This window comes from Chanos chanos, chromosome 6 (assembly GCF_902362185.1).
Source record: "Chanos chanos chromosome 6, fChaCha1.1, whole genome shotgun sequence".
NCBI classification, from domain to species: domain Eukaryota; kingdom Metazoa; phylum Chordata; class Actinopteri; order Gonorynchiformes; family Chanidae; genus Chanos; species Chanos chanos.
Genome location: NC_044500.1, coordinates 19,188,213 through 19,213,968, shown reverse-complemented (window position 1 = coordinate 19,213,968; position 25,756 = coordinate 19,188,213). Strand labels below are relative to the sequence as shown.

The window sequence follows — 25,756 nt, the reverse complement described above, 5'->3', positions numbered from 1 at the left end:
CCTTTATAGCATAGGTGAAGTGACCTTAATTCAATCTGTGCATGTCTGCAATATAGGTGCAAGCTGTGTTTTAGCAGCATGTTAAGTCTATGAAGTAGCTCTGTAAATTTTCTGTCATCATATGCCCTGTGAACTGTAAAAACTTGCTTCAAGTTTTCTTAAACCTGTTAATGTTTAAAGAGACGCTTTAGGGAACTGAACTCTTTGAACTGTTTTTGCACTTATAAAGGGATCTCCTAATGTTTGTGCTTTTGTATATTGATCAAGAATATTGTTAATAATACTTTTTTAGATATTTATGGAAATGTTTTTGGTTGTTTGTCTATGCACTTTTACATACTTGGTGCTTTATTGTGTTACCAGAATCATGTCCAAAATAAAGTGCTGCATAACAATTGTTTTTTGGTCTTTGTTTGCTTGCTCATTTCTAAACAACATCAGAATTACAGGGGAATCCCACAGATATATCTTTGTCTGTGCCAGGTTTATTATAGTTTTGAAATTTTCATTAGTTTTTATTTTTATTTAGTCTTTTAGTTTGGTCTTTGATTTCAGTTTAGTTTGAGTTAGTTTTACAAGTGAATAAGTATTTTATTTTTATTTTTATTATGAGGAATTGACTAGTTATAGCTTAGTTTTTAATTAGTTTTAGTGTTAGTTTTAGTTTTTCATGTATTATGAGGAATTTAGTTTTTCATGTATTATGAGGATTTATAGAGGCTGAAAAAGGAATAAAGAAAATGAAACAAGCTGATTTTACCTGCAATTCTATTTCGTTTTAATTTATGTTGCATTGTTCATTGTAACCCAGGTGTGTGCCAAATTTTCTGATGTTTTTCTGCAAATGTTGCTATCATGCATTGCTCACAACATTTTCCCAATGTTACTAATATGTGATACAAGTTATCTTTTGTTTATGTGCTGAAGCTGAAGAAAATCATAATCCACTATGACATTCATATTGAGTAGCATAGTTGGAAGAGAGATTACGCCAAAAAAAAAAAATTATGTATGCTCACTGTTCACTTTATTATAAACTCTTACCTTGGACCTATACTAACTGGTCACTTTATGAGCTACACCTATCTCCTAGGTACACCATGTAGGTGTGCAGTTACAGACTGTAGCCCATCTGTTTCAGAGCACAATTTGTGTGAGCCCTCCTCTACCCTGTTTGTCAGTAGTCTGTTTTTGCCTGTAGGTCTGCAACTGACCAGCTGCTGTTGTTTTGCAGACCATTCTCAACACAGTGATGCTGGCATGCTAGTGGGTGTTGCATCAGCAAAAGTGTATCAAGCACAGCAGATATTCCAGGGTTTTTTTACACAAGCCAGACTTACTGTTGAGGTTAGAGAGTGGTCCATCACTCAAAATATATATGTGACAGAATATTTCTTCAGTTTAAACTTACATCTACATTTAATTCATATGTGAGATATTTTATGTGGAGCAAGGTCTGGTTCAGCCACAAGCACTTGTATGGAAGTTTCTCCAGGCCAGTTTGAAGGTGAAACCAGATGATGCAGAAGATATACGTGGTAACTGAGTAGCCTAAAAAGCTAGGCTTTAAAGATGAAATGCTACCCACAAAACCTAGTCCACGTCGTAGTCCATGTATCACCACTGTTCCAAAGGCCACAAGCCATTCTTTCAGTGCGAAGACCGAAAGTGAAACTGAGTTTAGACAAAGAGAGAGAGAGAGAGAGAGAGAGAGAGAGAGAGAGAGAGAGAGAGCAGCGCGTCATGGATTTTGGGGTCCTCCAACACATGAGGTGGCGCTATGTACCATTTTTTCCATCCTATTAAGACAGTAGAAGAATTGACTGAGCTCTCTTCCTGCAGCACGAGAGACATAAAAATTAATTGATTTGTTTAGAAAGCTTTGCCATTTAGTTCATTTTTTCCTCTGAATATTTTTTTCAAGTTAAGGTAAGACATTCGTTATATATTCGAATATGCTGGTTTTACTTTAAGAGCAGAACTACGGCGGTTTGTTCAAAAATGGATAGCGGGCCAGGTAACAACCTAGCTTGCTAATTTTCGCCGCTGTAAGAAAGGGAAGGCCCATTTAACCTGTTACTTCTCCATCAGTACTTTTAGATACTGTAGAAATATCTAAAAACGCTGATTACAAATAAACCATTTGTTAAGGAAGTGCTTACCCAGACGACTCACCGGTAGTCACATATTTAAGTTAACCTTACCAGCTCGCCGTTTGGGCTTTTCTATGTAGCTGTCTCCTAAGTCCTTACATTTTGAGTGGTAAATTCTTGAATATAGCTTCTTAATGAAATGTTTGTAATTAAACAGTAGTGACGTGACACGAATCTGTGATTAAATACTGCATTAAGAGTTTCAGAGGCTAGCCATTTTGATAATTACAAATTAGCAACCTAATGAATCACTTAGCGCGGCTAGCTTGCTAATGTGTAGTTCCCCAGAATATTTTGGTGTCAGTCACTTAAACGTGCGCGTTCTTGCTGTAATTTTTTTATTTTTGACCTACCTTAAATAGCTGCGTTTTGGTCGTGTCGTAGCTGAATCAGCCCCCCAGCTATTAACTTGGAAGATTGTCGGAATCAACGATCTGATATAACGTCTTAGTTGTCTATTGTTATGCTAGCCAGCTATCTAGATGCGGCTAGTGCTAAGTATTAAAAGACGGCATGCTGTTGTCGCAGGTAAACACCTGAGAAAAGAAATGTCTGACAGCGAGGACAGTGACTTTTCAGACAACCAGAGTGAGCGGAGCAGCGAAGCGGAAGAAGTGGAGGAGAACGAGGTCAGTTCGGGAGCCTACAAACGACGATGCGGACTTAATATGTCGAATACTGACTACATTTTAGGATGACTTACTGAAGTGGCTCCGGCCAGCTGCAGTACCGACGTAACCCTATCTACAGCTTTACACTTATTTTTGCTAGCCGTGTGATATTAATGATTTTATATGATTATGTTGTCATGCAAATATGATTTCACAATGGAAAGGAGGAAGAGGGGCAGGGAAGCGTGGCGGGCAGTGACAAAGCAGAAGAAGAAGGAGAAGACCTGGAGGAGGATGAGGAGGAATATGACGAGGAGGAGGAGGAGGACGATGACCGACCTAGAAAGAAACCGCGACATGGTGGCTTCATCTTGGATGAAGCTGGTAAATGGACATATTTTTTGTAAATCAAGTTGTGAATGTTCCCATGACAGCTGTTTGCAGACAGTCTTGTTTGACATGTGCAACCTGTACACAGTACATTGTGTTTTTTTTTTCTCTCTGTATGTGTGTTGATCAGACGTGGATGATGAGTATGAAGACGAAGACCCATGGGAGGAAGGTGCTGAAGACATTTTGGAGAAAGGTAAATTTTGCTTACTTGAATTTATGGAGCTTAAGGTAAAACGTAAGCCTTGTGATCCACAATTTCACAGCTGTTATGCAAATTGATTATATCTGGTTCGCAAGCCATTTGTTTCGTACTTATAGTTTGACAGTTCTCTCCCGGATGTAACCCTCATGATTTGATTGACTAATTGCATTGAATAATATCTATATATGCTGTATGTGCTGTGAGAACGCAGTGAGGAGGCAGCAATTTAAAGTGAGGCATCCGTAACTGATTAGCTCTATCAGCTTAGTGCAGGTGATCTAAGACAGCTTGTTTGAACTGATAAGATTTTTTTTTCCACAATTTTACCCTGTGTTTTTATAATTCTTTACCTCTTATGCATGCCTCCTTCAGTAAACGGTAAAGCTATTCCAGATTTCTCTGATCTCTATTCTTGTCTAATAAAATAATCAGTTAATCTAAAATTCATTCACTCATGTTTGTCCCAAATCCATCCCCCATAACTGCAGTCCTTCACGTAACGTGTCTGTGATATTTTTTATGCTGTTTTGCTAATGTTTAATTTGCACACACATTAATTTGGGAGCACGGATGGCAAATACATTAATGAGTTTTTTTCCTCCTTGATAAATCTTAATCTGGTACAGTACTGTCTCTACAGCTGTAGGTAAAATCAAGGACTATTCTTCAGACAATCTGAATGGATGATTATAAACTGCAGTAATCGCTATAAGTTTAACTGTTAAACAAACATGTAGATTATCAGGGCTAGTTCTAAGAGGGAACCCAGTGACCATTTGCCTGAAATTGCTCCCTTTTCAAAACCTTGAGAAAAAAAGCATTTATTTTGATCAAATTTGTATATTTGCTTATTATCGTGCATCAGCTAACTACGACATGACATCACAGCATCGCACTCTTTCCATGTCATTAAAATAAGTCACTCTGATAGTCTTGCTGGTCACTAATATATGGGTTTTTTTTTGTTTATTTGGACCTGTGGCCTTACCTGCCAATACTGTGTGGTTCACGTGTCAATGTCATGGCTCTCAACCCTGAATCCTGATTGAACTTAAGCAGAGGAAGCAGAAGGTAAGTGTTCAAGTCACATTGTGTAACCAAAGCATGCACGACAAATGATGACACGTTGGGGCAGTATCCACTATTTTTTTTTTCCTGAAAATAACTTGGGCTTGCAGCTGCTTTAATAGAGAATATTTGATGGAATAATTGATAGATTGAACTGAATAATCATAGCACCTTGGCCCTTTTCTTAATAACTGTGGTGTTACCATGGTGCAGTCAATAACTTTGAGGAAATTGCATGTAAAATAATTTAATGAAAAATAAATAAAATGCAAATAAAGCATGGAATAGGCTGTATTTATATCTGTGTGTTTTTTTCATCTAAATATTATATGATAAGTTTTGAATGTAAATGTTTGTAAACTAGATATGGCTGGGAGGTAAAGCCAAAACTTGCTGACAGAGTTTTGATTTCATACTGTATATAGTGTGTGAAAATAAATGAATAATTTACCTGTCTGGCCATACCATACTCTCCTCCATCTCCTCATGCTGTGCAGCATGAAAACTGTGTTTTTCTTCACAGAAATGTTTGTGGCCACACTTTTTATCGTTTTAATTGCCAGGTAGTTTTCCAAAACTCAACATCTTTTTTTTCCAATCATGGCACCTATGTATGTATGTGTAAAATTGGGTAATAATATTTCTTTCATCCAAATGCAATGCAGTACTGATATAAAACATGATTTAAATCACAGCCATTGTGTGGGTCTCTCCCAGTTTTCCCATTGTACTGCTCTTGCTGTAGACTGGTCTTTTCCCTTACTGGGTAATATATCTTGTCTTGATTGTGCTTTTATGTGAAGTATTTTTGCCTTGTTTAAAGAGTGTTTTTGCTCCATTCAGTGTCCAACATCGATGTGGTTTTGGATGAAGATCATTCAGGATCCCGAAGGCTCCAGAACCTTTGGAGGTTTGAAACCCTAGCTATTTAGTCCTTACTGAAAACCAAAGACATGGCACATTATGAGTTTCGTCATTCAGCAGCTGTGGCGTCAGTCAGTCACTTTTCGTTATGTCTTCAAAGCCAACGCATTGACATTTATGACCTGTTAGTGTAACAAGTGACCTGAAGTTTCAACTGTCTGTTTTTTTTTTTTTCTCCCCATCTCCAGAGACTCTAGAGAAGAAGCCTTGGGAGAGTACTACATGAGAAAATATGCTAAATCTTCAGGAGGAGAGCAGTGAGTTTACTTTTGAAACGATAAATCAGCCCAATATGTGTCAGGGCGGGTTTTTGCTTGTGTGTTTTACACAAATATCAGTGACTCAGGGACTTTTCACGACCTACAATTGTATCTTTTCTGTACATTTTCAACATCACCCCTTTTTGTTCTTCTTCCTTTTTCCAGTTTTTACGGAGGATCAGAAGATCTGTCTGATGACATCACTCAACAGCAACTGCTTCCTGGTGTCAAGTATGTTTTTGTTGTGTCAGCACACCTTGAGAGTACATGTATAATCCGCAAAAGTATTGCCTGTGAGTGCATGTTACAACATTTGAATAGGTGGTATTTGATGAGTGACTTTTCCATTTCAGAGATCCTAATCTTTGGACAGTTAAGTGCAAGGTAAGATCTCAACATGTCAAGCACCACTGAGTCTGAGTCTGAGTCTACCACCATTAAGTTTTTACATGTCTGACTTCTTTTTCTTTTGTTCCCCATAGATAGGTGAGGAGAGGGCAACTGCCATCGCCTTGATGAGGAAGTTCATTGCTTATCAGTTCACAGACACAGTACGTCATCCTCTTTCTCCGCTCTTCTGTTAGGAGGTTTACTACTTACTCTGAGTTAATTAACTCTGAGTTTTCACTAAACCTGCTTTCTGCAATACCCCCCCAAGTATCCAACATGGCTTGGTAGCCAGACAAAGTTATCTATCTTCTCTTTCAAACGTGTTGTGTGAAAACCCGATGTTGCACGTCCTCGATGCAAACAGTCATGTGGGCTAGAGGCATTCAACAGTGGTGTTTGCTCTTGGTCACTGTATCAGTTCACTGTATTATTCATCAAAACTTCAATATATTTTGTTGGACTTGTTCAGTACTATTTATTACAATGATACAAGTTTATTTTTAAACTGCATTATGTCATGTTATCTTGGTGAGGACTGTTAAATAAGTACACATAACAAATGTTAGGGAAAATCTTTGTTTATGTTATGTGTTTCTGAGGAAAAAAAAGAAGAAGAATATCGGTTAATATATCACTGTTGGATTTTTAAATCATCAGTTATCGAAATCGGTATCAGTCTGAGTTCAGGTGGTATCCATGGATGCCAGAGTTTCTCATGGGGATGTGGGGGGTGGGGGTTGGTGGACACTACCTTGTGAAATTGAAAGCTTATCTTTCCAAAGTGACAATAAATTGACACACTTCTACCAGATCTTTGTAATCTTGTATAAACTAGACTTCATTGTCTTTGCCATTGTGACATCTCTTCCTATGATTCCTGTTTTCTCTATCACAGCCTCTTCAGATCAAGTCTGTGGTGGCCCCTGAACATGTGAAAGGTTACATCTACGTGGAAGCTTACAAACAGACTCATGTCAAGTCTGCCATCGAGGGAGTGGGCAATCTCCGCATGGGCTTCTGGAACCAACAGATGGTACCCATCAAAGAGATGACTGACGTCCTTAAAGTTGTGAAGGAGGTGACCAACCTCAAGCCCAAGTCATGGGTCCGACTCAAGAGAGGCCTCTACAAAGACGATATCGCTCAGGTGTGTACAGCTGATAGTTTCAGTCTTAGGTGGAAAGCTGAGAGGGTAGCTTTTTTTCCCAGGATAGTTAAAATAGTATGAAAGAGTGTCAAGTTGTTCTTGAGGGTTTTTTCTTTAGTTCCTGCAGCAGTGGATTGATTGACAGAGTATATCTCAATTGTTTGTTTCAGGCATGGTTCGTGTGTTAACTCTTGAATGAATTTGTGTTTTAGGTGGATTATGTGGAACCCAGCCAGAATACAATATCACTCAAAATGATCCCTCGGATAGATCTGGACCGCATCAAAGCCAGGATGAGCATGGTAAAGAAAAAAAAAAGTCTTAAGTTTCACACACAATCACTGAGAGTTTGACATGTGGTGACTGAGGTTTAATGATTTTAATGAGGTTTTTCTCATTTCCTTCGTTATGCAGAAAGACTGGTTTGCCAAGAGAAAGAAGTTCAAGAGGCCACCTCAGAGACTCTTTGATGCTGAGAAGATCAGGTTAGGTTTTGTACAATGGAGAAACTTTTAAATGCCACTTAAATTTGTTAAATTTCTCAGTCACTCAACTGGTATACTTACAGGACCAGTGAAAACTTGGACTTATGGACACACCTGATTGAATGAATGTTTTTCATAATCTGAAAGACATTTCTTCTAAAGTCTTATGCTTAAAAACTTCAAATTCGTCTCTAAGACAAACGGAAATTAGTGAAGTAGATACCTGTGTATGAAGAAATTCATATACAGGTAATTGAGAACAAACTGAAAATGTCAGTTCCACCAAGCAGTTTAGAACTTGAGTGAAATTTATTTAGAAAAATGAGTCAGAAAATGTTGAACCATAATCATTGTATAATCTTAATTACATTGTGTGTCTCTTCAAAAGTAAATTCATGGAATTTTATTTGTTGGAGCCAGTCAGTTCTGTTGTGTCATGGTAGGGTGGGTGTATATATAGCCTTATATGGTGGAGTGCTGTTGTCTCTGGTTGTAGTTGTCTGTAAAATGGTGACAACAGCTCAACTTACCAAAGAAGAATGAGAGTCCATCATTGCTTGAAGAAGTAAATACCAGCCAGTCTGGAAAATTTCAAGAACTCTGAAAGTGCAGTCGCAAAAACCATGAAGCATTGCAATGTAAGAAGCTGTCATGAGGACTGCCACAGGAAAGGCAAGACCTGTGCTGCAGAGTAAAGTTTATTAGGGTCACCTGCCTCAGAAATCACCAACTGTTCAATCTCAACTGTTCAGAGGAGAAGCCGTGAGTCAGGCCTTCATGGTAGAATGGCTGCAGTGAAACCACTATTGAAGGAGACAAATAATAAGAAGAGTCATGCTTTGGCCAAGAAATGCAGGCAGTGGACATCAGACTACTGGCAATCTGGCGCTGATGGTCTGACAAGTCCAAATTTTTGGTTCCAAGTCCTGTGTCTTTGTTATATATATATGGATGTGCCCATCTAGGTCTCTGGGAGGAGAAGTCAGCCACGATGGAGACTTCATGATATTCGAAGGCAATCGGTACAGTCGCAAAGGCTTCCTCTTCAAAAGCTTTGCCATGTCAGCAGTGGTAAGACATTCCTCCACAGATGACTCACACATCACTGGCCCCTCCTCTGGGCTGTTTATTTCTTTGAATCGCACAAGAGTACACACAGACACTGACTGAATACCAGTTCTCTGTCTCGTTCTCTAGCCATTCACAGTGATTTGAGCTTGGTTTCCTCAGTGGTATGAAAGGTTTTGGGAAATCTGGCATTTAGCATTGAAATACTTAGTTGTTAGTAGTTCATGTCTGTCACTTCAGGGTGCCTTAACACATGAAATCAGTCAGATTGTTCAGTTCAGGAGTGTTCTTTGTGGTTTTTTATGTATTATTCTCCCAAGAATTGGATGAACATATTGTCTTCTATTTCAGTCTGTTTCATTATTAAGAATAACTTGATGGTCTGTTTTCATTTATCTTGGTGGGTAAGTTGTATCTGACAAATATGCTCTCGACAATAACTTGACAGTTGTTTGGTATTCCTGATGTTATTGTATGTTCTTCACAAGGGAAAAAAGTTTCAAAATTTGGTTGCGCTTGGTTTGCAATTGACGCAAAACCTTTGTGTAACTACTGTTCAGAGAAATCTCTGCTCTGTCCTCCCTTTCTTGGGTTTTGTTGATTCTGGTCTTAGCTGTTTCTTTTGGTCTTAGATCACAGATGGGGTGAAGCCAACTCTGTCAGAGCTCGAGAAGTTTGAGGATCAGCCAGAAGGCATCGACTTGGAAGTGGTGACTGAAACAACAGGTGGGCGTGGGCGTGTGCGTGTGTGTGCGCGTGCGCGTGTGTGTGTGTGATTCCGAACGTAGCGTTCACTCAGTCCATATTCAAACATGTCAGATTTGTGAGTGTGTATGAAACTGATTTCTCACAGGTAAAGAGCGTGAACATAACCTCCAAGCAGGAGACAATGTGGAGGTCTGCGAGGGCGAGTTGATCAACCTTCAGGGCAAGATCTTGAGTGTGGATGGTAACAAGATCACCATCATGCCCAAGCACGAAGACCTCAAGGTACAGAAAACAAGTCAGCCTTCCCCCCTCAGGATACAGAGCTTAACTTGCCCTTCAAAGCCCAGTCCAGATAAAACAGAAACACACAAAGGCCTGCATTCTGTCACATTGTAACTCTGGGTGACCATTTGAGCAACACCTTTGGATCAGATGTTGAACTGGGTGCGGAAGGAGCTATAAACTACAACCTAAAGGAAGCTCAAAGTGTCAGTGATCAATGACAGTCTCAATCACAGTACATCACAATCAACAACTGTAAAGGTAAAACTGGAACATTACAGGTAGTTACTATATTACTCAATGAAATTACCCCCCCCCCCCCCCCCCCCCCCCCCAAAAAAAAGAAACTGATCGATGGTGTAAGAAGCATTGAATAACACCAGAGTCTCTGCTTTGGGCTGAGAGTTTCATACATTCACTTCACTTCATACAAACACAGCGATTTTTCTCACCGATATTGCAATTGCGATTTGATTTGCGATAGAATTGTTTAAAGTCAGGCTTCAGTTCAGTATTCACTGTGTAATAGATTTAAAACATGTGATGGAGCATTACTACATGAGATACCATCAATATATTAACTGCTCTATATTCTAATGCAGGGATGAGAGCTTAAAGATATGAATTGCTTCCAACATGTTTTTATCACATTTTTTGAATTGGCATAGAACATAGAACAATTATCACAAAAGCTGAGACTGTGTTAAGTGAAATAAATAAAGTAATAATAATAAAAAATAAAAAATTCCAATAAGAAAATAATAGGACCAGTCCTATTATAATATAAATAAATAGTCCTAAATAATATAAACAGTCTCTGACATTGAAATAGGAGGTCATTCACTTCTTGCTCAGGAGCAGTATCTACATATTGCACAATCTGTAATCAACAGAACATTATTTACTGATATGCAGCATTTAGCTTATAAATTGACAGATCACAGAATAATTTTCAGAAAAGCAATCACTAAATATAATAACAGAGATGGGAATGTTACACAGAATATCTAAGTATTGCACATTCAACTAAAACATTTATTTGCTGATAATCAGCATTTAACTTTTGAACTTTTTCCCCCCCCCACATAGGCTGCCACTATAGGCTAAAGTGCAGAACAAATAAAATCTTAAAATTACTCCAAACAACAGAAGCCTCACATAATACTTCCTTCTCTGACATCTCTACTTCTTCTCAACGCTCATTGCAGTCTTTACAGATTTGTCAAGAAAACCAGCATGTCAACCTTTGCTGGTTTCAGACATGAATGCTGACATATGACTACATTGCCCCCAGCACTAACAGTTGCAAACAGCTCTGAAATAGTACTGTTACTTGTGTCTGCTTGACTCTGCTATACTCGTCACATAGTTGCCTGTGGTGCTTTTTCAAGTGCTGATATAGGTTTGTGGTGTTGCCGTGTAACTGTTCCACGACAGGCCTTGCACAGTACCTTCTTTTGTTGCACATCTGTCGTCTCAAACCCAAAATACCCACGGACCACCAAAGTGCTGCTTTTCTTCTAGACTAAATTGTCCAGTGTTGCTTCTGGCTCAGTGGAGGCCATTTTTCCGCACCACGAATATAGCATTTTTCTTGGGTTTCACGTGTTGGTGGGCGTCTACACAATTGCCCCGAATCACATCTGATTGGTGAGCATGACTGGTACACGAGGAGCACGGCCCCTCTGATTGGTGAGCATGACTGTCACACAAGGAGGACAGCATGAATCTGCAAAACCATTGGCACGACAGCTTAAACCCTGGGTCAGATGCACTGCATAACGTATATCCTGAATCGCGGCCTTTGAGATTTGCCAATCGCATTGTTTCAAATCGCGATTTCAATTTGAAATCGATTAATTGTTCAGCCCTACATACAACAGTCATGTAATCACCAGCTGTCTGTGAATCCATTCATTAGCAGATGGCATAAATCATTTCTGATCAGCTGCACCCTACAGAATTAACAGAGCCCTTTTGTAGTCCAGGTCAAATACCCAGAGTACTCTCCAAATTACCCTGTGTGTTCAGCACCTTTGCTCACATTTGGGACAAATTTTTTAAGGAATCTTTTCAGGACCCTTCAGCTGAGCACTTAAGGCCTTCAAGACTTTACCTTTGAGTCCTGTCTGCACAGTTGTCTAAAGTTTAAGTGTTAAACACCCGCCGTCACTGTCTCCACTGCATTTCCCTAGGATCCTCTGGAGTTTCCAGCTCACGAGTTGAGGAAATACTTCCGTATGGGAGACCATGTGAAAGTCATCGCCGGTCGGTATGAAGGAGACACTGGGCTCATCGTGCGTGTGGAGGAGAACTTTGTCATCCTTTTCTCTGATCTCACCATGCATGAGGTTAGCTGCCTCAACAGGCCTCACTAACTGTTTACTTAGCTGCCTTGAATTTAGCACTTAACTTAACTTTAACTGTGAGGCTTTGTCTTTATCAGGTCAGTATTTTATAGTTACATTCACTTGTGTCTCAGGGTGCTAATTTTAAGTCTTTTGCGTGTCTTTGTGTTCCAGTTGAAGGTCCTGCCCCGTGATTTGCAGCTGTGCTCTGAAACAGCCTCGGGAGTTGATGCAGGTGGACAGCATGAGTGGGGTGAACTGGTGCAGCTGGACCCCCAAACAGTGGGCGTTATTGTTAGGCTGGAGAGGGAGACCTTCCAGGTATAATGGCCATAAACTAACATCACTGCTAATTCATCAGGGTTATTCTCATCTATCAGTAATGTGTGGGTTTATTGTTTCCTTTTTTCCCCTATTTTTTGGGGGGGAACATGTCTCTCCCAACTAAAAATAACTGAGATGTTGTGTTTAAAGTAGGAAGACATATGCTTTTAATAACCTCCCTGGTCCTCAACCACTTAAGGTTCTGAACATGCATGGGAAGGTGTTAACCGTTCGGCACCAGGCTGTGAACAGACGGAAAGACAACCGCTTCGCTGTCGCTCTGGACTCAGAGCAGAACAACATCCACGTGAAGGACATTGTCAAGGTCATCGATGGACCACACTCGGTAAGCAGAGCCGTGAACACGTCAACTGATCTGGGTGCCTTTAGTGCCACGGGCCTAACCATCCATAGAGATCACAGTCTCTGTTTACCCTGTAGATCAGTGATTCTCAACTCCAGTCCTGGGGGGCCACTGTCCTGCACGTCTTTGTTTTAACTCTTCTTTATCACAGTTAATTGAGTTAATCAAGGGCTTGATGATTAACTGATCAGTGGAACCAGGTGTGTTAGTCCTGAGTTAAAACAAAGACGTGCAGGACAATGGGCCCCCAGGACTGGAGTTGAGAATCACTGCTGCAGATTGAATTTTCGTGGGATTTCTGCTTGTTTAAATGAGACTGATTTGTAAAATTGCTCTGATTTGAAAGAGCTGATAATACAACTCATGTACCAGAATGCAAACAGAAAAATCAAAGCAGCTGTTTAGTCACGTAGATATTTAGCGGTCAGTTTGTGTAAAGGTTTCAGGTCTCTGTGGGCGGTCATGTATTACTGCTGGCATCTGAACTGTAGGCACGTAAAACCACATGGAATTCCGTATCCACATCCTTCATTTTCGCCGTCCTGATTGATGTCAGAATGCTACATGACTGGAATGCTAAAGACACCTGTGGGAGTCATAATCTCAGCTGGCAAACTGCCATGTCTCCTTTACATAATTGGTTGCTCATGGCATGCACCCTTGTGCTGTCTGAGTTACGGTACATGACATAACAACAGCTTTTCAAGTGAACTGGTTAACCATTTGGTCTCTATTCCAAACCAGAATTATCACCACCAGTTTTGGCATAGAAATGACTGCTGTCCTCCTGTACTTTTTTGCTGATCATTTTGGTTTGTTTGTGTGTGTTTCTGTGTTTGTGTGTTTCCTTGTTCTGTGTTTCCATGTGTCCTATGTTAGGGGCGTGAGGGTGAGATCCGCCACTTATTCAGAGGGTTTGCCTTCCTGCACTGTAAGAAACTGGTTGAAAATGGAGGCATGTTTGTGTGCAAGACACGTCACCTGGTCCTAGCTGGAGGTTCAAAGGTTGGTCCCCTTCAAAGCTGACAACCTACAATCTACCACACACAAAAACACACACTGTGTTAACATGCTCTATGTTTGATTAAAGTTCTGGTTATGCTTGTCTTGCCTATGGTGTGGACCAGTTACAGTTAATGGTTCACAGAAAATGGAAAAGAAATTCCCGTGGATAACCATGTGCCTGGATCCCCACATTCAGTAAACTAAGAAATGATTTATCACATACTCAAAGTATACAACAGCGAATGTCAAGGTTCATCACAACAGTTAAAATCAAACAATACAGAATGAATCTGTCACTTCGGTGGAGATTACAGGGCATTCATTACATACACACACAAAATCCTTGAAGCTATGCACAACAGGACTAACGAACCAGTTACTTAATCTCACAAGTTTAGTGTACAAATGGGAGCAATCAGAAATATGCTAAACAGTGACTACTCTGTACATAGGCGTGTTTACTGGTGCACTGATGAAGTTCCTTACTCTAAAAGGAAGTGAGGAAAGGAGACCGAGGGGAGAAGAATAGCAGGCTTGATTAAGCGCAAGAGTCCAGAGTTATTAACAGGGTTAATCCTTCAGTCAGCTTCTGGCTTTGTTTTGGGAATGAGGAGAGGCGTTAACGGTACACATGTTGCCAAAGGATCGGGCTGGACTGATTCTTCACAGGGATGAGCCGGAGGGGATGAGAACTGATGCATTGAGCGCTCCTCAAACAGTGATAAGAGGTGCAAGTTGTTGGGGTTTTATCAGATTCAAAAACAGGGGGTTTACTCTCCCTTTGAGGAGCCCCCCCTTAGAGGGAGATTGTGTTCTTGAAGTATTGCTTAGACTTTAGTTTGAGTATTTTTAAATAGCTCTCTCTAACAAAGATATTGTCTAATATGAGGAGCAGAATCAATTGCGTTACTGTCTACACTTTCTAGAAAGGCCAAACATGGTGACTCTCGAATGAATTTGGGACTTCCAAACACGGTTCTCAACTGACCATCATTACAAAGCAGTTTTTTGGTTTTGTTGTAAGCTGGTATGCAAAGTAAATTGATATTGTCGTATAGGATAATTTTTCTTTTATTATGTATGGTAATGTGAGTGGAGGAATGTAATTGACATGTTGCATAGGATAATTTTTCTTTTATTATGTATGGTAATGTGAGTGGAGGAATGTAATTGATATTGTTGCATAGGATAATTTTTCTTTTATTATGTATGGTAATATGTGAGTGGAGGAATGTGGAGTTGGAGTTACTGTGCCATCTGAATTCAATTCATCACAGGGTGCTGTTTTCTGGCCTTAGTGGTAACTGAGTGGTCACTCTTATTAATATATAATAATATACCACTATATCTTAGTGGTAACTCTTATTAATAGCTTATGGCCAAATGGTGCCAATGGTCCTGTGATCCCTCTTTGAGGATAGTCTTTTTATTGGGCTTGAAGATATGATGATGGGGCAGATTTGGGTGTTGTAAATCACTCTCTACACATGTGGCTGGGTCTGGGGAGGGAGAGAGAGAGAGATATGGGGAGAGTTTATGCAATTTCAAATCTTACAACTCGTAAAAAACATTTAATAGCACACAACAACAACAAGGTTTATTTAGAGCCCATTATCACTTTTAAAGTCTCAAAGGGCTTTACATCTGAATGGGTAGGAATTAAACTAAACTATGATGGGAGAGCCTACAGTGATAGTCTGAGACTTCATAATAGTCAAATCGAAATTATATTATCCATAAGTTTGGAAAAATAGATAAGTCTTTAGTTTGTTTTTAAAGGTATTCAGTGATTTTGCTGCTAGGAAAAAGCTCACTAGCTAGCGGACCTCTTTTTAACACTTGGAATGACTAATACTTCAGTACCTTGAGAGCGCAGGGTAAAAAGTAAAAAGTAAAGAAAAACAAGTTAAAATCTCTCCTCCAGTTGTTGCCCAGCATGCTTAATAACTGGTATTAGGTTATCTCTGGTTGTACACCTCTGAAGATGTTGTTTGTTCGGTATATGTGGTCCTGTTTCAGACGTGTGTGCACTTAGAACAACACAGTGTTTTAAGGGGTACGGAACGTACTTCCAGTTGTAAACTATGCATTGTAACCGCATTCCACATTCCTCTCTCTTTCCGCTCCTTGCAGCCGAGAGATGTGACCAATTTCACAGTGGGGGGGTTTGCACCTATGAGCCCCCGCATCAGCAGCCCCATGCACCCTGGAGGCGGTGGTGAGTGTTCATAAAAAAACACAACCTCACATCGAAGTGAAAGAGAGAGAGCGTGATAATTAACTCTCCATCATCATGCCAAAGCCAGCATTGTTTGCTCAGCTTTAAAGGCCTGATGTGTTTTACTTAATCTGCACAAGATGTCAGATGTTTAGTTATGAGAGGAACTGGTTTATGGATTCAGTGTAAATATTTTAAATAACACATGTTGTCGTGCCTTAACATTTTAAGGTCAGCAGCAGAGGGGAGGAGGCGGTGGAGGAATGGGGCGGGGCCGAGGAAGGCGTGACAATGACCTGATTGGACAGACTGTCCGCATATCCCAGGGACCATACAAAGGTAAGGACCATACAAAAACTAACTTGAAGCCTTCTTAGTTAGTTTGGATGCTGAGAAAGGTTTTGATTCAGTGAGTTGGCCTTTCTTATAGAAAGTTCTAGAAAGATATGGCATGCACAAAAACTTTGTTAGGGGCATCCGAACACTATATAGTAAACCATCGGCCCAGATAAAAATAAACGGGTACCTTTCAGACACCATCATATTAGAGCGCAGGTCAAGTGGGTGCCCAATTTCACCACTGCTCTTTGCACTTTATATAGGGCCTCTCGCACAGTAGATAAGACAGACTGATTGCATCAAAGGCATCTTTATAAATGGTAGGAACGAGAGTAAATCAACATTTGGTATATTGCGATCCAAAAATATTACGATCCATTTCTTAAGTAAGAAAAGGATATTGCGATATTTGCTACTTTGATTTCTAGAGAGTAGGGTGAAGTGCAAAGTAGCAAATACAAATACATGTATGGTACAACCCAAAGATTTTTTGGATACAATTCCCAACTTCTATCTACAACGGAGATGCCTATTTAATTAATGTGCATATGCAGCGAGTACATACTTCTGTATACACATTGCGTACCGAGTTTTATAGTATGGAGTTGCTAACGCATTACATACGAATGTGTGTCATTAATTAAAAATCACCGATTAAGATGCCTTAACAATGAAAGCGATAATGGAATTATAGTATGTTGTTATCTTACGCATTATTTAAAAACCAAGCTTCATTTCAACTAATCCTGACCTGACTATCAATGTCAAAATAACGCATAGCATAGGCTACGCATGTGTGTCATTGAAAACTGCTGTTTAAAATGACTGAGCAATGAAAACGTGAATGGATTTATGGTATCTTGTTATGCAAAGAAACAGTCTCTGTTCATAGTGTATACCCGATCACCTCTAGAAATTAAAGGTTCTTTGGCTATGATTCTCAACGTCTGTCTACAACTGAGACTCTTATTTAAGTAATGTATATGGACTTTATAAACGAGTACATTCTTCTCCTGTGCGTCACGTAGCAAGATACTAACGTGTCATTAATTAAAAATCGCCTATTAAGATGCCTTAACGATGAAAGCGATAATGGAATTATGGTATCTTGGTATTTTTCATATCATTTAAAAACTAAGCTTTTTTTCAGCTAATCGTAACGTTACTATCAGTGTCAAAATAACGCATTACGTACACGTGTCATTGAAAACTGCTGTTTAAAATGACTGAACAACGTTAAGGGATTTATGGTATCTTGTTTTGCAAAGAAACTGTTTCTGTTCATAATGTAGAGACACATAGTTAATGTATGATTCGTGACGTCATGTTGGTCATTTAATTTAATATACTTTGCTGCTAGGAAGCACTGAGGTAGCTTGTATTTATGACACTTTTGTTGTATTTCTGATCTTTATGAGAATTTCTCTTGTTACTTTGATTTCTTTGTGTTGTCTAGTGGAGAACTTTATTCAAATGAGAATTTATTTTGTATTTTGCATGGCTAAAAATTAAATGTCAATTCTGAATATTCATACTTTGTCACTGAACTGATATTAGGCTCTATCGGATCCTGGTGATATCAAATCATGAACTTCATATCGTATTTAGGACCAAATCGTAAGATAACTGTATCATCCCATCCCTAATAAATGGAGAAGATCACAAAGTGGCATTGTACACCGATTACATTTTGATCTATTTAAGTAAACCCTCCAACTCTTTTTCCGAATTAATGAACCTTTGAGAAACATTTGGTAGATATGCAGGATGTAACCTAATTATACCCCTCAAAACACCATAGAGAAATTCCACCTATTAGGATCAGAACTCATTGAAATATTTAGGAATATACCTACCAAAAAAAATCCCAACACTCGCAGAGATAAATTATGGCCCCCTGTTAACAAAAATTAAACATGACATACACAGATGGAAATCCATTTCTTTCCTTGGTCTCAGTCATAGAATTGATGAACATTCTTCCATTATATCTCTTCTTATTTCAAGCTCTCCAAATTCCGAATTGAATAAGATCATTTCTAGATTTATTTTATGCAGCCCAGATTAATTAACATGTGTAAGCCAACATTTCATGCCAGGTGGAAAGACATTGAACTTTTTATTATGAATGATCCAACAATTCACACAGTATTGGCTCAAGATTTGGGAAGATTTATAGATAATGTGCAAAATCCATGGATCAAAGCCCAGTTAAAAAACTGGGATTTGATAAGATTTGATAAACTGGATCATAAATTACAAATAATTGAATGCTGTGCTTATGTTCGAGGCTAATAAGATAGATCATAGATTTAAATCCTGGATCTCGAAAAGAATAACAGCATTATATTCATTTACAGAAAAGGGACAATTAAAAGACTTTGAAAACCTAGGAAAGAATATTGTCTTCGACAATCTGAGTTTTATAGATATCTCTCGTTACGCATTTATTTTGAACATAACATTAGAAATAAAACAGACTTTAATAATCTAATACTGAGAATATTTATCAGTGCCTACTAAAATTATTCAAATAAGGGTGCTAACTCTAGATTTTATAAAGGCCTCATGACAAAAGTCCCACACTACAGCAAATGTTAAAGAAAAATGGGAAAAAGAAGGCATTTTTTCAATATCAAATGAGTATTGGATTGATAATTCCAGTGGAAATGCATCAGCTGTCACATATGGCAGGGTTTAGATAGAAGTGTTTTTTTTTCCATCTTTTTATTACACCAAAACAGAAAGCACATTTTGATGGAGGGGTGCCAAATGTTGGAGATGGTGTGAATTTCAGGAAGCAAGGAAGCCAATCACTGGCATAGATTTTGGGAGTGTCCAGTGATGAGACCTTTCTGGGAAGAGTATCACAAAGCACTGAAAAGCATAATACTGACCTGCCCTTGCAACTTCCCGCATTATTTTTGGCAATGTTGATTTTCAGGCAAGACGGACTGATGAATATTTATTGGGTATTTTGATGTCCACTTGTAAAAAAGCGCTCACAAGGCATTGATTACTTCCTGAACCCACCACAGTACAGGAGCGGATAGATATAGTAATTGACATTTATGTTATGGAAAAGATTACTTTTTCTCTTCGTCTTCATAAAAATGTGATTATTAAATTCTGGACCAAGTGGGTTAAATCTGTAAGGCCTTTACGGCCAGATTGTGTGGAGGTATTGAATGAACGACCCTATAATGTTGTTTTATTCTAACAAGCCTCATTGATTTTTAGTTTATTTTATCTCAAGTCTCCCTTGATATACTTTCCATTGCTCGTATGTACACACTTTACCTCTCCCAAACTATACAAAGTTCTTAAATTTTGCTTATTTTTATATTTCTTATTATTTACTTTATTTTAATTGTCTTTTTAACTGTTAAAAAAAATCTGGACAGCTGAAAAATGAAACTGCTTTTGTCTTAATGTAAGTTTGGTAATATATACTGCTGCCCCAAAATAAAGAATTAAAAGAATAAATAAATTAAAGATTGTACAAAAGGTCACTGGCAAACTCAGCGGTGCTCCATATGCTGCTGTTGCCCTGGATCTTGATGCACTTCAGCTGGCTGGGGAGACAGGGGAAGCGATAGTGATAAGAGGAAAGGCTTGCCATTTTAGCCGGGCGTTGTCAAAGTCAAGATGATATGATCCAGGACGGTCACTATAAAGATGCCTGTCTGCACTCCTAACATAGAGCTGTCAATGGGTTTATACCTGTTCTGTCTGCCACAGCTGGTTTTCCACACCATCACACTGGTTGCTCACATTCCATCTTCCACAAATTCAAATGTCTCCCCCACGCTAACTTCAGTCAGTATGTCAAACAGATGGCCAGGGTACGCTTCCAAAAGACAACAGAGTTTTTACAGGGCTGTTTCAACTCCGCATGCTGGGATGTATTCTACAATTCACACGATGAAGACATAGATAGGCTTATAGAATGTATCACTTACTTCATCAGTTTCTGTATGGACAATACAATTCCCACGGATTCTGTCAGCTGTATTTTTCTGTTAACAAACCCTGATTTACTAGAGATATTAAATTCGCTCTGAGCAAGAACAGCAGGACTTTTATGGCCTGGAACAGGGGTGAGGTCCAATATGTCCAGAAGTGGCTCAGGAAGAAGATTAGGGATGCAAAGGATATATACAGAATAAAGTGGAGCAGTGGAAAAGTGGAACAGAACTCTGCAAAGGACATCTGGAGCAGCATGAGTTCCGTCACTGTAACCAAGAGAGACAGATGAGTTGAAACAGGTTTTTTATGCTGGCAGAGAAGCCCCTCAGGTAGAATGCCTCTCTACATGTCTGGAGGTAGGCTCTAGCACAATCACACACCAGGAATGCCTGTCTGATGAAGTAATGAACAACATTGGTGCACCTCAGGAAACCTTGTTGCCTCACTTCCTGTTTGTGCTCTACATATCAAAGTTTAGGTATAACTCTGGATCATGCTAGCCCCAGACTTTCTTTGATAACTCCTCCATCATGAGCTGCATCAGCAAGGACTACAAGAAGGAGTACAGGAGTTTGGCCCATCAGAAGGTGCAACTACAGCAGCCTGCAGCTCAATGTCAGCAAGAACAAGCAGCTAGTGGTGAATTTCCAGTGGAGCTGGAAACCACTGACAGCTGTCACCATCCAGCATGAAGAGGTTGAGAGGGTGGGGACAAGTTCCTAGGTGTGCACTTGATCAATAGACTGGACTGTTCACATAACACCAAGGAACTGTACAGTACGTGACAGAACAGGATGTTCCTCCTGAGGAGGCTCGGGACATGTTAACGTGTTAAACTAGCTGCCCCAGATATTTTCCAGTAAGTTGGATCCAGCGTCCTCTTCTTTGCTGTGATGTGCTGGGGAGGCAGAGTGGAGACCGCTGACACTGCCAGGCTGAACAAACTGATGGAGAAAGCCAACTCTGTTACTGGGCTTTAACAGGACAGTCTGGAAGTGGCGGCAGAGAGGAGGATGACAGGAAAGATCAAATCCTAGATTATCTGCCGCATCCTCTCTTCGACAAGCTGAGGCAGCACAGAAGCGCCTTCAGCCATCGGCTCATCCCTTCATTGTATATAAAGGCGCACCCTAGGCGTTCAGGCCGACAGCCATCACACTATTCCACAGCTTGTGACCTTGACCCCAGCCACAGTCAGCTGTGACACCCCTCCCACCAAAGTACAGGGACCACGCCTCCTTCTCTAACGTTCATGCTGGAACTGATGAACCCTTTATTGTATATTTCTTAACTTGTATACCTGATACACGGTCACCTTATTAGCACAGACCACCTATGTTTAACTTGCTCATATTCTTAAGTAATACATTATTATTATATTTATATATTATTATTCAAATGGTCACGTTTTTCACGGTCACTTTATGAAGTGTTTACTTGCTTCCTTATGACGAGTTTGCTCACTTCATGCAGTTGCTCAATTAATCTAGATTTACCTTTTTTTTTTTTCCTCTCTGCACAACGAAATGAATTTTGCCACGAAGATCATTTAAGTGTTATCTTAATCTCCCAGGGTACATTGGTGTAGTGAAGGATGCTACAGAATCAACGGCACGTGTGGAACTTCACTCAACCTGCCAGACGATCTCTGTGGATCGCCAGCGCCTCACAACAGTGTATGTCATTTTTTTGACAGTGCTGCCATGCTACAATATTTAAACCTTATCTCTGTACCTTTTTTTTTTCTTTTGTACTGGCAGAAGTACAACCTGAATTGTTTGGCAGATATGTTCTTGACTTATCCTCAGTCATGTTTAGAATGACTAACCTTTACATCATCCTTGCAGTGGGGCCAAGAAGCATGGAGGAATGACCTCGACCTATGGACGAACCCCTATGTACGGCTCCCAGACGCCCATGTACGGAACAGGCTCTCGTACCCCAATGTATGGCAGTCAGACCCCCCTGCACGACGGTGAGGAGCCCCTTTATGGTGTTTAGTTGAGGAAACAGTTTGGCTTGTAATGCTACAGTAATCGTCTAATCATCTGGTCCATCACAGGAAGCCGCACCCCTCACTATGGCTCCCAGACCCCGCTGCATGATGGGAGTAGGACGCCAGGCCAGAGTGGAGCTTGGGATCCAAACAACCCCAACACACCATCACGGTGAGATGGCCACTCCCAGACATAGTATATGGGTCTTTTATGTTATGTGTAATATATAGTATATGTAGCTTTTTTTTTAATGTGTGATCAGTGTATTGACCACAGTGCTGTTATGTATGTGATGTGTGCTCTGATTAACTTCACCTGTGTTACATTTTAGACTATGCTGCTTTGAGGATAACCTTTTCTCTCTCTCTCTGGCAGGCCGGATGATGAGTTTGAATATGGCTATGATGATGAGCCTTCCCCATCTCCTCAGGGATATGGGGGTACCCCTAACCCCCAAACCCCTGGCTACCCAGAAGTGCCCTCCCCACAGGTCAACCCCCAGTACAACCCCCAGACACCTGGAACGCCAGCCATGTAAGGGCCCATTCATTTCCAGCATGTTCCATGCATACATGTTTTAGCTCTGTATTTCCTAAAGTAAATTATCTGACTGGGAGTGTTTGTATGTGTGTGTATGTGTGCGTGTGTTTGTGGGTGTGTGTTTTTTGTTTTGGTTTTTTTCCCCTTTCTCTCCACAGGTATAATACAGATCAGTATTCTCCATACGCTGCACCTTCTCCTCAGGGCTCATACCAGCCCAGCCCAAGCCCACAGAGTTACCATCAGGTAGCACCCAGTCCGGTGGGATACCAAAACACCCACTCACCTGCAAGCTACCACCCAACCCCATCCCCCATGGCCTATCAGGTAATCTCAACTTCCCGTTAGGTCTTTTGTAAGATCAACACAGGTTCACTGGCACTTGCCTTGGCATAGTTTTACAGCCTGTGAATGCATGATCCAAAGTGTGTACACAGGTTAAATATCTGTACGCATCTATTTATAATCACATTTTATCTTAATGAGCGTGATGAGAGAGAAATGATATTGTAAAGAAAGTGAAATGATATCATGAAAGCAATATACTCATGTATTCAACGAAAGCCTTATGCATTCCATCACAAACACTGAATTACCACATTTCCCTTTCCATTTAAACTCTCTGCAGTTGAAATCTTTCATAGTCTGTTGCTAAGTCCATAAGATTTCTTATAATCTTTTTTTTTAATGTGTGAAAATATGCGACTTTGATTGTACTTAAGAACATACATTGGTGTATTTTGCACAGTCTTGCACTAAAGAAACAAGTTAAGACTTTGATGTATTTCAAATCATTCCTCCAAAAGAGGTTTAACCCCAGTGTGTGCGTTTGTGTGTGTGTGTGTCTGTGTGTGTGTGTGTTTTTCAACACATACAGTGGGCTTGTTTATGCTTCAGTACTGCAGTGTCTGTCTGGTTAACTCTGCTCTCTCCTGTGCTGCTTGCCAGGCAAGTCCAAGCCCTAGTCCTGTAGGCTACAGTCCCATGACCCCCGGAGCACCTTCCCCGGGCGGCTACAACCCCCACACCCCGGGCTCCAACATAGATCAAACCTCCAGTGACTGGGTCACCACTGATATCTTGGTCCGTGTCAAGGATACCTTCCTGGACGGAGGGGTCGTTAACCAAACCGGCGTGATCCGCAGCGTGACTGTAAGCAAAGCCTCAAACGTTCAGGAAACGTTGAACATACGTCATTGTATCTTCATACATTATTCAAAAACGTTTTCATGTTCCTGTCATTGCTCTTAAATATTGGTTGTTTAAAGGGAAAACTTGCATTTGAAACTGAATATTTGATGCAGTTTTTTTTCCTGAAACCTTAGATAAGTAGATCTGTTTTTTCTCCTTTTTTGGTTCTTTACACTGTGAAAGTATTAAGTATCAAGCCAGCCAAGTGAAAGCAGCGTCATACCCTGTCTTGAACACCAATAGTATGAGTCTGCGTCGTCCCACCTTCTGTGAGGATATCTAAAAGCAATATGGACTGGATTACACACTTCATGAAACCCCTTGTGTTGGATAAAAACTGTTTTTAGTCTTCCCTTTTAAACACTGTGGGTTTTAAAAGACATTTATTTTGGGGAGTTTAATGCAGAAACACCACACTGAGCCTGAGGCCATGTTATGTCTTGCATAATTCGTAGTGCATTTTAGATCAGATTTTGATGACAAATAGAAAAAAAGAGGAATCCACCGCGGAATAACCAAAAAAGATTTTTTCTCAGGAACCTGAGATATTGTTAAGTCCAGATGTTGGAAAGGGTGAATACCTTCCTAAGAAAGAGGGGCTTAGCCACAGTGTTGAGAGATCTAACATCTGTGGATTTTGGAGTAAAATATAGACTTTTGGGGATTTTCTCATTATTTTAATCCTGAACGGGTTCAGTATTTAGTAGCGTGGACATTTGAGATTTCTTTCATTTCTGTTTTGCAGGGAGGCATGTGTTCCGTCTTCCTCCAGGATACAGAAAAGGTAGTTAGCATTTCCAGTGAACACTTGGAGCCTGTGACACCAACCAAAAACAATAAGGTATGCTGGCTATACTCTGTGATAAGCCACAGATCTCTTATAACTCAAAGAGCTCTGACTCAGCTCTGGGTGGGTTCAAGTGCACTTTTTTTTGTCTTCCCTCCTAAATGTAAGAGTTTAAATAGGAGGCCTCTCCTGTTCTAGAGAGTGAAGTCTGTTCAGCTCTGGTGATCATCAGTAACTCTTTTTTTAATAGATTTGTTTGGCTGTGCTGCTGTAATCGCTGTTTGGTATCATAGCTCAAGACCAATCAAAGCACATCCAGTCTGAAGTATAGTATATTCATTTATTACAGTTTTCCCGAAAAAGAGGCAAGCTCAATGGAAACGCACATTTTACAAACGACCCTGCCTTTGACAGTTTTATGGGGTAACTGAAGTTGAAAGTTACAGTAATTATGGCCCTCAAAAAGTAGCATACAGATGTGCCAAGTCAAAGTGATTAGGCAGTGAATGTGTGTCTGTGCATGTGTGAACATCTGTTATGTCCTCTGGGCAGGTGAAAGTTATATTAGGAGAAGATCGGGAAGCTACAGGAGTCCTCCTTAGCATTGATGGAGAAGATGGGATTGTCCGAATGGAACTGGACGAGCAGCTCAAGATTCTCAATCTCCGCTTCCTTGGGAAACTTGAGGTGTAAGGGGGAGGAGACACACATACACACACACATACAGCAGCAGCAACACAGTCAACCATGTTTCAAAGGAAATCAGCAATGTCTTTTGTGTTGTTTTGTTTTTGACGCCTCCCATGCCATCATATATTGAAATTAAAAATTAGTTCACATGATTTGCATTTTATTATTTTTAGTAGAGTTCTTTTTAGTCAATATAGTGGATGTATTTTTGTGTTTTTCTTTTTCTTTTGGTGGTGGTGTTGAAATTGAGTTTTTGGCAATTCAATTCCATGTCAATAAATATTTGGACTACA

At 40.0% G+C, this 25,756-nt stretch overlaps 1 protein-coding gene across 2 annotated transcripts; it reads left to right on the top strand.

Annotated features, from left to right (window-relative positions):
* Positions 1-1,823: 1,823 nt before the first annotated feature.
* Positions 1,824-25,756, top strand: supt5h (SPT5 homolog, DSIF elongation factor subunit). 2 transcript variants are annotated; one of them, XM_030777435.1, is made up of 30 exons: positions 1,824-1,929; positions 2,682-2,782; positions 2,989-3,148; positions 3,285-3,350; positions 4,419-4,430; positions 5,271-5,337; positions 5,540-5,608; positions 5,777-5,842; positions 5,965-5,995; positions 6,094-6,162; positions 6,897-7,148; positions 7,361-7,450; positions 7,563-7,633; positions 8,599-8,704; positions 9,334-9,427; positions 9,555-9,691; positions 11,887-12,042; positions 12,214-12,360; positions 12,563-12,709; positions 13,607-13,732; positions 15,866-15,950; positions 16,182-16,289; positions 21,832-21,934; positions 22,106-22,233; positions 22,321-22,426; positions 22,631-22,789; positions 22,954-23,122; positions 23,744-23,947; positions 24,732-24,827; positions 25,326-25,756. In XM_030777435.1, the coding sequence occupies exons 2-30, from the start codon at positions 2,702-2,704 to the stop codon at positions 25,464-25,466; spliced, it is 3,246 nt and encodes a 1,081-aa protein (XP_030633295.1). In that variant the 5' UTR covers positions 1,824-1,929; positions 2,682-2,701; the 3' UTR covers positions 25,467-25,756. The 2 variants fall into 2 exon arrangements, with proteins under 2 accessions (XP_030633295.1, XP_030633294.1); XM_030777434.1 differs by having other exon boundaries at positions 4,416-4,430.